Source organism: Hibiscus syriacus, unplaced genomic scaffold (assembly GCF_006381635.1).
Source record: "Hibiscus syriacus cultivar Baekdansim isolate YM2019G1 unplaced genomic scaffold, ASM638163v2 tig00110893_pilon, whole genome shotgun sequence".
Classification (NCBI taxonomy): domain Eukaryota; kingdom Viridiplantae; phylum Streptophyta; class Magnoliopsida; order Malvales; family Malvaceae; genus Hibiscus; species Hibiscus syriacus.
The window spans coordinates 4,734,491-4,749,780 of NW_024062901.1; the positions used below are offsets into that span (position 1 = coordinate 4,734,491).

Below are 15,290 nucleotides of genomic sequence, written 5' to 3' on the forward strand. Positions count from 1 at the left end.
CCTACAGCGCGTTATACCTGAATATCTGACACGTGGGGTATAGCGCGGTGCAGGGGGCGCGCTATACCCCTAATTACCCCCTCATGTCCCCTATCCTCCCTATAAATACCCCCATCCTCGATCACTTTTATCACACCAAATTCTCTCAAATTCTCTAAATTTCTCTCAAATACTCTCTTTTTAAGGTATATTTTATAATATTTTTACTATTATATTTTTACTTTATTTAATATTTTACTAATATAATTCATTTGCAGATATATAATGGAAGACAGTCTACTTCGCTCAAATGGAAATCGTATATCTCTACACTTTGCTGATACTGTAACATTTTAACGTTTTAATTTAATTTAAATTATTAGTAATATTTAGTTATTTATTTAATGCATGATTATTAGATTAAGAATTAAATATCTCGACACTTTGCTGATACGGTAACATTTTAACGTTTTAATTTAATTTAAATTATTAGTAATAATTAGTTGATTCATTTAATGCATGATTATTAGATTAAGAATTAATTTTTGTAATTATTTATTTTTAGGAGAAGGATCGTGTGTTAGATCCTTTTATTAGGAATCTTAAGTTAGTGATATCCAGTCGTGTCTTGCCGTATTTAGTAGAGGTTGGATTCGGTTACATAGGTAGATATCAGAGTCACTGTAAGATAGAGCCAGACATGATTTCTTCCTTAGTAGAGCGGTGGAGGCCGGAGACCCACACATTTCATCTTCCGTGTGGAGAGTGCACGATCACGCTTGAGGATGTTTCTATGCACCTGGGGCTTCCGGTGGATAGATATGTGATATCGGGGATAGCTTCCGGTTCTTGGACTATTTTGTGTCGGGATAGTCTAGGACGTGTCCCGGAAAATTTTATCGGAGGTAGGATACCGTTAAATTGGTTAGATGCCAATTTTCGGGAGTTGAGCGCAGACGCCTCTGAGGATGACGTTAAGATGTATGCACGGGCATGCATACTGCAGCTGATAGGAGGGTTGCTGATGTCGGACAAATCGCGCAACCTAGTTCACTGCATGTGGTTGCGACATCTTAGCGACTTTCGTCTCGTCGGATCATTCAGTTGGGGCTCGGCAGATTTGGCTTTGATGTATAGAGAGATGTGTGGAGCCACTGACTACAGGCGTAATGCTATCGGCGGATGTCTCCTGCTGCTGCAATCTTGGGCATGGTATCGCTTGCCCTTTTTATGTCCCGTTGTGAAGAACCCATTCATATTTCCACTACTTCTGAGGTAATTATAAAACTGATTTTGTATATTAATAATTTTATACAGCGTATAACAAAATTTTGTCCTTGAATAGGTGGTCTATTGATAGGAAAAATCATCAGGAGCTACCTGATGATTTAGAAAATATTAGGGTGATAATCGATCGGAAGACTGGCACACATGTATGAATTTTAATGTTTAAAAATCGATTTTAGATTATAGTTATACAATTAGATTATTATTTTGATAAAAATTATATATTATTTGTTTTAGTTTGAATGGGTACCATATTCTACTGATGATGTGAGGGTTGTGATCCCACCTGAGTTGAGGGGTCCATTAGATGTTTGGATGGCGATGGTCTCTCTGATCTGTTATGCGACCGTCGAGTGGCACTCCACTGATCGCGTGCTCTGGCAGTTTGGTTGTTTTCAACCAATTCCGGAAGCACCTCGCAATATGGACGAGTTGCATAGCTTAGATAAACTCGGCAAGACAGATACAGATTGCCTGGTGAGGCATCATGGGGGGGTCGTGTTGTGGGAGGATCGACATCGGTGTCTTCCACGTAGAGAGCCCATTTTTACTGACTTCTTGATATATGCTGAGGATTATTATGAGTGGTTCAACAGTAACGGGAAACCGTTTCTACTTCCCGAGGATGCACGAGGGTAGACATTTCCACGACGTCGACAGAGACGTTCACCGACACAGCACCATCGTCCCCCGACTCATGGACGGAGAGCAGGTGCTTCCGGTTCATCCTCAGCTGCACAAGCAAGACCTTTCCAGCAGCCACCACAGCCATATATGATGCTGCAGCCATCTATGATGCCGCCGTCGCCTTTCCATTACCAGATGCCTCCGCCTTCACTTGGTTTTATGACCCCCGCCACCGTCACAGATAACCCCTCCTGGAGGCTATTATGGGTCTATGTTTGCAGATCCGACATGGGGTTCATATGCTGGATATTTGGCAGGTTCAGCCTCATCACTCATGGTTGCAGCACAGACACTGCCTCCTATACAGTTTTCATACTCATCGATGTCTAGTTTTTATGAGTTTTCCCAGTTTTCGCAGGCCGGTGGGATAGTCAGTCATACACCTCTAGGGTCCTTATTCTACGGAGGTGCTTCATCGTCATCAGCTCCTCATCAACCTAATGTACTTGCGCAAGACGACGACGATGACGATGGTGATGATGATGACAACGATGAGTCAGAACCAGTGATACGAAGAAATCCTCCTCGAGACCGACAGCCACCGCCCTGCGGAACACATTCGCGTCGCAGGCATCGATAGATTTTGTTTTTTATTATATTTGTATTTACTTTATTTTGTTAAATTGTAATTTTTTTTATTTCTCATTTAATACTTACTTTATTTTGTTAAATTTGTTGGACTTTTTTAATTTATTTCAGTTCGTTTTGTTTATTACCATTTAATATCAGTTATTATAATTTGGTTATCATTTACCATTTAATAATTAGTTTGTTAAAATTTAATGATTGTGTTTGTTTTTTTAATCTTCATCGGTGATTATCAAATGACATTAACTTGAAGTAAATGCAAATTAAAGTACAAGAATTATTATTTGATAATAAAATACATCATTTCCTCATCAATTGTTACTTGATGACAACAGAAATTGACATGTTTTTCTAGTGTGTCCTGGGTTTCTACAATGCCACATCTTCTGTCTTGTCTAGATCTTTCTCTAATATCCATATCGCAATGAATTCGATTGGATTTTGGACGACCACGCTCCCTCAATAAACTCGGATTTTGTACAATCGGAAGCCAATCTTGAACCTCATCAGGGTCTTTATCATTACCTATGGGGGAAACTCAAATTCGTATACCTTAAAAACTTCATATAGTAGGTATACGGGATCCACAAAATGGTTATAGTCTTGACGTGTATGCGAGCAAGCTGCTATCACATGAGAGCATGGATACTTCAGAGCTTGAAAAAACCCGCAGTCGCACGTTCTGTCCCTTAGATTTACTCTTAACGACACAGCTTCAATCCCTTGAAGAGGTCGCGGCAGCTCTGTGACACGAAACATTTCATGCCTTCTAGAGAAGCTTGTTACAGACATTCCATTTGATGCAACAATTTTTTTTCTGTAGATCTGCAACTAATCTAGGGTGATAGGCATGACCTCCTTGCATCCAGGTTTGAGCTTGTCCCCCGAGCTTCGCAAAAAGTGCCCCCAAACGAAAATATATAGTCTTTACCAAAGCCGCTACTGGTAAGTGACGTGCACCCTTTAAGGTTGAATTGATTGCCTATGCCAAGTTGGTCGTCATGTGTCCATATCGATATCCACCATCATATGCATTCATCTATATTTCTTTATCGATGAGGCTGATGTAATCATATCCTTCCTCGTTCTTCGCCCGTAACTCTTCAAACATTGATTCAAACGTTCGAGGAAGTAGTTCGTAACCTGATCAAAAAATGTATAACTTACTAACTTGCTGTCTTTGCAAAATTAAAATGATCGAAAGAAAATAAACTTACTAAGTTTCACTTACCCATGCGCACAATTAATTAACGCTCATCATTCTTCTTGTACCTTCCATGGTAGTTCGCGGAAATGTGTCAAAGACAATACCTATGTTGGACAAAGGGTGGTTGCCACATTGGACCCAAAGACTCCATTGCTGCTTTGATCCCAGCTCCGCGATCTGAAATGACACAGATGTTTTCCCTCGTGATAACATGTACCCGTAAATTTCGGAGGAAAAAAGCCCAAGAAGCTGTATCTTCTCCTTCGACAAGAGCAAAAGCAACTGGAAGAATGTTGCGATTGCCATCTTGGACGACTGCCAATAATAAAACTTGCTTGTATTTTCCATACAAGAAAGTCTCGTCGATCTGGACCACAGGCTTGCAGTATTTGACAACATTAACGCACTGTGGGTAACTCCAAAAAACCCGGTAGAATTAGCATCGATTGCGAAGAACTCGATCATTATGGTATGCATAAGAGGTTTCGAAGTCCACAATTGTCCTAGGATTCAACGTCCGCACCAGCCTAAACCAACCTGAAAGTTCGTTGTAAGATGCATCCTATTCGCCATGAAGTTTGATAATGACATTTTGTTTTGCCAACCAAGCTTTTTTATAGGAGACAGTGTACACATACTGTGATTGTATAGCTGAAATCAACACTGCAACAACTATATGAGAGCTTGCTTTGACCATGGGCATGATGGCTTGGCATATCACTTCAAAGTCCAAGTTGGGATGATCTTGGTTGACCTCTCCAACAAAACATGTGTGAGGATCGTTGTTTACTGTTAGTTCCCATATGTTGTTTTTCCTCTTCCTATTCGATACGCGAACTATCCAATTGCATCCGTTTTCACGCTGGGCACAGTAGCATACATATTTTTCGGTCGTGGAGCGGTCTACTCTGGACTGAACAGAATTACGGATATTGTAATTTTTGATAGACATCATCGCTTCTTCTTTGCTTGAAAACTCCATGCCTAAAGATAACTCACCATTATTTATTGATGAGTAATACCCATAGTCACCGAGATGAGGCATATCCGCAAATTCTGGCCCGTACATTGCACCATAATCAGCTTCATACATGTGTGCAGGAGGGTTAGTTTGTACATTTCCTGGAACTTCATCATCATCAGAGTTGAATTGCGGTGATTCTGGGTGAATGAATAGTCCAGTTTCAGCACTATCCGCACCAGCCTCACGAAGCGGTTCTTCTAGTGGAGATGATGATTCCTCCATGCTCTCCATATTTAGGTCGTAGAACCTACTACTTGCACATCTTCCCCTTGAAATGGAAGGCATATCGACATTGAGATCGAAAAAGCTCGCAGTTGAATGCCTCCCCCTAGAGCTTGAAGCCATCACGTCAAATGGAAACTACACAGATGGTTGCGTCGATGGCATCTTCATATTAAGGTCAAAGGGATTTGCAGATGAATGCATTCCCCTTGAACTGGATGCGATGTTGTCATAAGGATTGTTCGTCGACCTACCTCGGTACATATCGTAAGGAGTTGCGGATGAATGTCTCCCCATTATGGCATTAAAATCGTTACACATTACTGTCGTTGGGCTGTCAACTTGATCAACTTGTTCAGTCAGCCCATAGTGGGAGCTTAATGATTAACCCCGAACAACACGCACTTGAACAAGATATGCATACATCTCAATAGCGGTGTCTGAATAATTACTTTGAGCTTCAACCATTATTTCAACATCATCATTGTTTGAAAGTTCGAACATTGTATAAGTTAATGGCAACAATGATGTTGGAAATCTATATTGCAACGATGACACTCTTCTACTACTTCCAACATTGATCTTCCTCGAAATATTCGTTATCAGCTCCTCAAGAGTTATGTTTCTCTTGAATGATATTTTAACACGCTTATTTGATACGAAAACAACTCCAGTTTCATCTTCTCGAATTTCACTATCATAATAAACAATAGTTGAAAGTAGCGTCATTATTTGAGTTTAAAAGTGCGACACTATTATATCTGCAAAAAAAAAATAAATGAAACAAACCTGATTTAATAAATTATATATGAACGAACATATAATACTATAAAATTTTTACGCATCAACGTAAATAAATTAAATAATATAATTTAATATTATTACATGCACCACAAACTATTTCTACGTATGCTTCCGCTTTCTAATTTTACAAACACAAAAATTAATTGAAAATAATTAGTATAATATTTTTTTTCAAATAATCATAATAAACAATAAATATAATAAAAATTATAACAAAATTACCTTATAACGAAAAATCGCACGAACTTCTAAATAAAATATGAGAATATTGCCAGAATTATTGACTCGTTGACGGAATTGTTGTATTAATTTATAAGTTGAGAGGAGAGATGTGAAAAACTTAACCGGCGGAGAATGGTATTTATAGCGATGAAAGTTATACAAAATACGGTACCTGCCCCGCACTATATAAAATTATGTCAGGAGTAAAGGTATGTCGCGGTATCTGCCCCGCGCTATATAAAATTAAAGGTATGTCGCGGTACATGCACCGTGCTATACCCCTACGTGGCGTATAGCGCGCTATACCCACGTGTATATCAGATCACCGTATAGCGCGGTGCAAGGGGCGCGCTATACCCCACATGGCTCCAAATTATCGTATAGCGCGGTGCAGGGGCCGCACTTTACTGTTAAGGGTGTTAGATCGGGAAATATAATCTGACCGGTGTTAGATCAGAAAATATACTATTCACCGGTGATATATTAGGAAAATCGCCTTATAATGTATGTTTTTAATTTTTTTTTGGATTTGTGGAAATGACCAACAAATTCGCAACGCGAACTCTAATTTCGCAAATCAGTTTTTAAATTCACAACGCGAATATGTAAATCGCAACGCGAATTTGTAATTCGTAACACAGAAGTCAAATTCGTAACACAGAAGTTAAATTCGCAAAGCGCGTTTATTTTCGCAACGCGTTGCGATTTTGGAGAATCGTGTTACGAATTTGAAAATCACGTTGTGATTTTGGAGACTCTCGTTGTGAAACTGGATTTCGCATTGCGAATTTGTTGGTTATTTTCATAAATCCAAAAAAAGTTTGTTAAAATCGTATATTATAAGACATTTTCGGTCACTGAAATTATTTTCTCTATAAATAAACGCTTATTCCTCACTTAACCCTAAGCACTATTAAAATTCCCATCTTTGGGTTAAAATGATTTGCATTGATTGGCTTGGTTCACTATGTAAATTGGGTAAGATTTTCTTTATTATTTTTTATAATTAATTAATTGAGATAAAATATTATATACATATATTTTATATTATTCAATAAACCAAATCAAAGGACTCTGCATCGTTCATCGTAACTCTTCCACTCCCTTTAATTCTCATTCTTTTCAATATGGACATGAATCGATTAAAGCAAAGCACGTCTCATTCTTCACTTTATCCCAACGATCCATTTTTTATATTATTTAAACTGTTATGTATGAACTTATTAAATGATGATAAAAAAAGGGTAAACTACACAAATGATCCATTAACTATATGATATTATATTTCTAAGTCCATTGACTATTAAAAATTACAAGATGATCATTTGACTATAGGGCGTAGTCACCTGACTATTCGTATATTTCAAACTCGTCATTTTCTGTTTAAAAGACAACATTCGTTTAAGCTGAATATTAACATGTTGATTGGGACATTATAAAATATGATCCCGAAATCTCAAATAATTATATAATTCAAACAATTATGGGTTCACATTTTATTATATATTGGTCAACAAGTTAACATCCAACTCAAACGACTGTCATTTTTAAAGAAAAATGATAAGTTTGAAACATATGAATAGTAGGGTGACTATTTTGTATTTTTTATAGTCAATGACCCAACAAAACAACACCTTATAATCAAGGATTATGTTGTAACTTTTAAGAGCCGAGAGACTCGATAAAGCAACACCCTATAATTAGAGAATCATTTGTGTGCTTTACGTAAAAGAGAAATATTATTTTCTTTAAAAGATTTAAACTCAAGCAATTACGTTTACAAAGTATATATGTGTAATCAATAAGTTAAAATAAATTTTTAACATATATTATCTTATAATCACCCAATAAATTAAAAGAAAATGAATATTAAGTATTAATATAATTTTTTTTGTTTTAATTTAATATTGGAAGATGATCTGATCCGAACTCAAATAACTTCGATCTGATCCTTTATATAATAATTATTTATAATTTAATTTCATATCAAATTTAAGTCCTTTAAAATTCTGACCTAATTCGTTACCATCTTTAATATCATTTCATAAAACAATCATAAATGATGAAGGTGTATGTATGGATGTAGTTTCAAGCACTAATTAATTAGTAGGTTCATAATATTGTAATTTTAATGAAGCTTAGATGGCACAGCTCATTGGTTTGACTTGGGTTATATTAGATGTACTATTATGTCTTTTAAATAAAGATTAAGAGTTTGAATGTCGATGTTGTAAATATAAAAAAATTATATTAAAACGATTATTTTATCATAAATTTTTATAAGATCTGATCTGAACGAATAATCAAATAAATTACGATAGAGATAAAGAGAGTTTACCTGTACACTTTGAACATTTTAACTGTATTTAATAATATATGGTTCAAATATTAGGGTTATTTTACTCTTGAGTACCCTTCTTGATACATGTGTTTGAGGATAGGGTTGGGGACGGATGCATAATTTTATATCAGGGGATGAATTTGAACTTATAGAATTTTAAGGAGCGAAAATAGATTTTCAATAAAAATATATAGAAAAAATATAGGATATAAGATAATTTTAAATTTCCGGATAGGTGACTGCCTCCACCCGTTCGGTCCATCCCTGGATAGGGCTCCGAGTTTATCAGCCATCACCATGTTACAAATAGGCCCAAAATAAATATTTTGTTTGTATGGACTCAAGTAATCAATTTGATATGGTTTGGTGGTCCAAAATTAAATTTATGTTGGGCCCAAAAGGACAGATAGATTATCTTACAATAGTTGAGACATTATTATTAAGAGATAATCTTTAGGTGGCGTTTGGTTCGCTAGAATGTTTATGAGGGAATTTAAATTTGTGAAGGCATTGGAATCTGTCAGGAATTAGAATCCAATTCCATATTCTGTTTGGTTGGCAGGATATGGAATTGGAATCCAATTCCATATTCTGTTTGGTTCGCAGATATGTCAGATGAATTTGATTCTAGTAATGTAAAATGACATAATTGTCCTTCTTGTTTTTTTGCTTTATTTTAGTTTGTTTTACAACTTACATGTAGTAATATATTATAAAAAATTAAAAAAATATTAAAATTTTATTTTATTGATTGATTATTTATTTCAATAAATTATAAAAATCATGCTAATAAACATCATAAGTTAAAATCATCGCAATCAAAATATGTTAATAAGTTACCAAAAGATAGAGCAATATTTCGATACATTCCAATCGGAGTATGTTAATTAGTTACCAAAAAATATACCAAAAACTATTTTTATTCAATATATGAATTAGAAACCCGACCCGACCCGACACAAAATAATAAAAAAAGTATTTTTATTCAATAAAAATATTGACTTAATTGAAAAAAATTATATATAGAGTGGTATTTTTGTAATTATTCCTAAATATATAAGATAAAATTATATATTTTTTTCGGGTCGGTCCGATTTTTTTCACCCTAAACCCGAACTCGACCCGAACATCACACTTAAAAAAACCTGACCCGACCCGACTCGACCCGAATATCACACTTAAAAAACCCGACCCGAACAAAATAAAGTTTCACCCGACCCGAATATATGAATTAGAAATTCGACCCGACCCGAAATAATAAAAAATTATTTTTATTCAATAAAAACAGTGACTTAATTGAAAAATATATATATATATAGGGGTATTATTGTAATTATTCCTAAATATATATGGTAAAATTATATATATATTTTCGGGTCGGGTATTTTTCACCCTAAACCCGAACTCAACCTGACCCGAATATCACACTTAAAAAAATTGACCCGACCAAAATAAAGTTTCACCCGACCCGACTCGAATATATGAATTAGAAACCCGACCCGAAATAATAAAAAAAATATTTTTATTCAATATATGAATAAGTTACTAAAAGATTGATGAGGGTAGTATGGTCAAATTTCAATTCCCTCCAACAAGGGAATTGAATTCCATCCATTCTTAGATGGAATTCACTTTATCTCATTTGATGAAAAATTGAAGCCATGAGGTATTCTAATTCCCTTGGAAAACTTGAACCAAACATGAGAAAGTAGTGGAATTGGATTTCAATTCCCCTCAATTCCAAGGGATTCCATCTAATCAAACGCACCTTACTATAAAAGGAGTAAAAGGTGACAAATACTTGCCATATTATTATCAGTACAGGTTTGTATTAATAATAAAATTTTAGTAATATGATTAATTGAGTTGGTGTCTAAATAATTTAGGGTAAAGCCCATAAATGGTTCATCCATTATAATATATTGTTTTATTAATTCATTCGATTATTAAAAATTACAAAATATCATTCGATTATAGAATGTTACTTTGTTAAGTCTCTCGATTATTGATATTTACAAAATGATCAGCTGATTATTTGTTATGTTTAGGGATGACAACGGGTCGGGTTTTTGGTCAACCCGACCGAAAATATGCACCCTCCACCCGAACCGTACCTGACCCAACCCGAAAATATGCACCTTCTACTCGAACCTAGGGATGACAAACGGGTATAGTTTCGTGGATTCCACACATCATCCGCTCCAATTGGAGCGGGGATGGGTATAATTTTAGCGGGTAGTAGGCGGGTGTGGATTTATAAAGTGGTACCCGTCGTAGGTGGTGGGCGGGTAATGGGTTTGAGACATTACCCGCCCCGCATCCGCCCGCCCCACATCCGCCCACCCAACTAAATATCTATTAAATTTTGAACCATTATGAATTTATGTGTAATTTTAGAGACTAATTTATAAATTTTAATATTGTATAATATATAACAAATAATTTATCTAAATATTAAGGATATTTAGTCTTTAATCTGGTCTTTAATTAGGGAAATATTCTGCTCTTTGATTAAACCCATAATCCCACTAACCACACCACTTTCCATGTTTTTTAGCTCATGATGTCCATCCAAACACAAATCAACCGTACTATAAGCATTAACATCAAAAGCATCAATTTTCATGTTCTTTAGCCCCTCAAAACCCATATTAGGCGTACTATGAGCATTAACATCGAAAGCAACACAACAATCTAGCTTTGCGACTACATGCTCCCTACAATCTGTCTCCATAACATTCGTAGAGCTACTCCTCTGACAAATTGAAGCATGCGCTGCTACCCCATCACGAACTGTCTGGGAACCAACTCCAACATCCCATTAGTTTGTTGTTAGGCGGGTCTAGATGGGTATGTCGCTAGTGGGTAGTGGGTGTGGGGATGGATTTGAAAATGTACCCGTGTGGGCGGGTGTGGATTTGAGAATTTGTACCCATCATGGGTGGTGGGCGGGTGGTGGATTGAAAAATATTAGGTGGGTATGGGGATGGGGGAGGGGGTATCTGCACCCGACCCGCCCGTTTGCCATCCCTACTCGAACCTGACTTGTCTCGATATTTTAGTGTATAAATCCACCCGACCCGGAATAAATTAAGAATTTAATTAAAAAATAATATTGTTTAAAAGAAATTATTTTATTATCCTCTGATCAGGTTGGAGTTTTTTCACCCTCCACCAAATCCAACCCAATCTGACTTCACCCCTTAAAAAATCTGACCTAATTCAAACCCGATTTTTTTAAATCAAACCCGATCAGGTCGAAACCCATTGACTGTTGGTAAAATTGTCATCCCTAATAATATTCTAAACTAGGTTTTTTGCGTTAAAAAATACAAAATTTTGAAGATATTATATTATCCTAAAAAATTATATTTATAAGATTTGATAATTTTAATATATCACCAGACTTCTTTAATTATCATTTTTCTAAAAGAAATTTATTAGCTCGATTATTATTATAACCTGTGTTATTGTAGTAGGCCATAGCATTATTTAAATGGCATCTCAATAATTCAACGTAGGACACCATGTGCCACGGTGGTTGCTAAAGTGTGCCGACCACCTCATCTGTTGCTTCCATCTCCCATTGACAATTGACTGGTCATTTGCTAATACACCCAATTGTAACAGACAAAATCAATGAATTATCAACGGTATTATGAGCTTAACAGGTCCCTGTTCAAAGGGTAAATTCAAAGTTTTCTTCTTTGGTTGATCCATTTTCCCAAAAACCCCATCTTGATTTTGCTCTCAGGTACCCTCTTTTCCTTCCTTGCCAAAAAATAAAAACAAATTTTTTTGTCTGAATTTTTCCTCTTTGATTGTTTATGTTGCTTGTGTATGTTTCATTTATGACAGTTTGGTCTCTTTTAATGTCTGCTTGTCCTATGACTTTAAAGATGTTAACTTGTCAATCACCTGTTTGCTGGAAAGTGTCAGTGAAGAACTGAAGGTTTTGGTTTTGAGATTTGTTGATGTTTTTATTGGTCCCCTCCCCCATCTGAATCTTGTTGTAGTGTTTGATGGATGTTGCATTATTACAAATTTTGGGGATCTTTAAGATGTTGGAATGAATTGGTTTGGTGAATTTTTCATGTTTCAAGATGGATTAGCTAATGATTCTGATTGATTTTGTTGTTTTGTTTAGGGTTTAATTTGCATCGATGGGGTTGATTGAATAGTAGTAGAGTGGTAAAGGACTTGTATCGGTCGAGACACCGGTGCCGGTGCCGGTTCGATATGAATAATTTCCATCGATGAGTTCTCTGTAGCTGAATTTAATTGCATTTGTGGCCGGGCGAGATCTGAATTGGTTTTCTCTTATTATCCTTTGCCTCACAGGTAGCTAGACCACGAACCGAGGCATGGAAACGAATGGCTTCGATGTCGATGGAAACTCGGAGTTGAATGCAGTTCAGTTTCATGGAGAGGGCATACAAGAACTGTTGAGTTACGATTTAGACAGAATCGACTTGGATTTGGCGTATTCGAATGAGAAATTGGTAAACCTGCATGTACTTTTGATGCTTCTTTTGGGTTGGGACAGCGGTTCGGCAGCGATGGGCTTAGAGAATGGTGATATTTCAGCTCAGTTCATCGAGAAGGCATTGGCATTTGACCTTTTATGTGGGATTTTAGATTCGGAGTTGAGGGAAATCGAAACTTTCTTGGGTACCGTTCAGTCGGAGATCGTTGATGCTCGTGGTAAAACATCTTCATGCCTACCTTTGAGGGCAGGATTTGATGAAATGGATAAGAAGCTGCATGATTCTGAAGAATCCATGAAGAAGTGCCAAGGGATCGTCTTCGAGGTGAAGTTGCTGTCGACGAAGCTGCAGGCTTCGTTTCCGTATTTCAGAAACGAGAACTGTAAGTCCAAGTTCGATTTTCTCATAACAAATAGAGTTTAGTATCTAACAGCTTTCTGACCTCTATCATAAGCATGTTAATAGGGAGTAATGATGAGGCCGTGGATATATCCGTGCAATATCAGCTATCGAACCTCATCGGGAAATCCAAAGTGCAGACTGTTGAACAACAACGACGCATTCTAAGGATGCTTGACAAATCACTTGCAAGGGAGCTAGATCTTGAAAAGAAGTTATCGGAGTCTGAACAAAACGAAGAACAATTAAAACTAAAGCTACATTATACCGAACAAGTCTCTCTTCGCATGGAAGAGGCCGCAGAAGTTGTCTGGGGACGGTTTCTAGAGGCAGAAAACGCTGCTGAGGTGCTCATGGGAATTTCAAAGGAACTGTTAGGTCGACTTCAGATCGTTCAGTTTAACCTGAACGGTTCGATTCAACGAGAAGCTGAGCTCAAATCTAAACTTGAAGGTTGCATTGATGAGTTGAATGCCAAAGATATTGCTTTAAAAAAGCTCGAGATCAGCAATGCTGAACAAGCTGCAAAAGCTTCAGAAGTAATAACCTTGAGAAAGAACATGAAGCTACTCGTGGAACAGCTAAAAGAATCCGAGCTCCAACTGAAGAAAGCAAATGCTTCCAATGAAACAAGCCAAGAGCATCTTCACGAAATGGAAATCGTTATCGATTCACTGAAAGAAAGCCTCTATGAAGCTGAAAACCGAGCCGAAAGTGCTGAAGCCAAGGTGTCGGAGTTAACCGATACGAACCTCGAACTTACCGAAGAGTTGAATTTTCTCAAAGGTAATAACGAGAAAAGCACGACGAAAGTGACCTCACTAGAAACGCAGTTGAGGGAATCGGAGATTCAACTACAGCATGCGAAAGCATCATCCGAAGCAAGTCAGGAGCAGCAAAGCATGCTTTACTCTGCAATCTGGGATATGGAAACTTTAATTGAAGATCTAAAATCAAAAGTTTCGAAAGCCGAAAGCCGAACCGAGAGCGTGGAGGAGCAATGCATTATATTATCCGAATCTAACTTCGAACTCAATAATGAGCTAGGCATCCTGAGGCATAAAATCGAATGCTTGGAGACATCTTTGAACAAAGCTAACATTGAAAAGGCTGCAAATGCACAAGAAATCAGTCATAGGACCAAGCTAATCACAGATATGGTTGCACAACTAGCATCAGAAAGGGAACGCATTCAAAACCAGGTATTAACTTCATACCTTTTTTCTTATGAAACGAATAGATTCGATTGAAGGTTCGGTTTAATAATCGTGCAACATGTTCATGTTCATTGCAGCTATCTTCATTAGTAAAAGAGAAGGAAACATTGATGAAAAAGTTACAAAACATAGCAAAAGCCAACTCTACAGCAGTTCCCTCGGCCAAAAGTGTACAGGCAGGTACTTTTCGGGTTCTCCTCTTGTTTAAATGCTCCATGAACCTTTGAAATCTATAAATAAAACCCAGAATTCATTTAAAATTTTTGAATCATCCCCATTTTTTCTTCTTATAAAACAGGCAGATGAGCCATCAAAAGATGAATCTCATCATAGGACAGCAGCTGAGCCATCCGGCACCGTAACCGGCAGTGGCGCTACCGCCGTTCCGAGCATACAGGTTGTGGAAAAAAAGAAGACGGGCCACCTTAAACTGTCATACATGTTGGTAGCAATTCTCATTGCAGTAATGTCTGCATTGGCTGTGTATTTTTGAGTGAGAAAACAGGCCATCATTGGTTATTTTCTATACTTGTTGATATCAATGTGAATTATTCTTTTATTTTACATTTGTTTATCCATCAAAACTATGTGTATATGTATGAATTAAATAAATTTAATATTTTTAGGGTAAATTATTGATTTAGTCAGTGAACTATTTACTTGTTTGTGTTTTGTTAACCAACTAGTAAAAGTTTCATTTTAGTCACTAATGTTACTTTTTCATGCCATTTTGAACATTGGCAGTCAAATTCAATACAGATAATAATTAAGATATTCAAATTTAAATATTGACCGAATTCAAAATATTTAAGGGTAAAGTACACAA

The 15,290-nt window shown here is 36.6% G+C and overlaps 1 protein-coding gene across 2 annotated transcripts; it reads left to right on the forward strand.

Annotated features, from left to right (window-relative positions):
• The first annotated feature begins 11,941 nt into the window (after positions 1 to 11,941).
• Positions 11,942 to 15,028, forward strand: LOC120145067 (WPP domain-interacting tail-anchored protein 2-like). 2 transcript variants are annotated; one of them, XM_039158969.1, is made up of 6 exons: positions 11,942 to 12,115; positions 12,703 to 12,772; positions 12,815 to 13,230; positions 13,314 to 14,449; positions 14,542 to 14,644; positions 14,767 to 15,028. In XM_039158969.1, the coding sequence occupies exons 2-6, from the start codon at positions 12,726 to 12,728 to the stop codon at positions 14,955 to 14,957; spliced, it is 1,893 nt and encodes a 630-aa protein (XP_039014900.1). In that variant the 5' UTR covers positions 11,942 to 12,115; positions 12,703 to 12,725; the 3' UTR covers positions 14,958 to 15,028. The 2 variants fall into 2 exon arrangements, with proteins under 2 accessions (XP_039014900.1, XP_039014901.1); XM_039158970.1 differs by having other exon boundaries at positions 11,943 to 12,115; positions 14,763 to 14,854.
• The last annotated feature ends 262 nt before the right edge of the window (positions 15,029 to 15,290 follow it).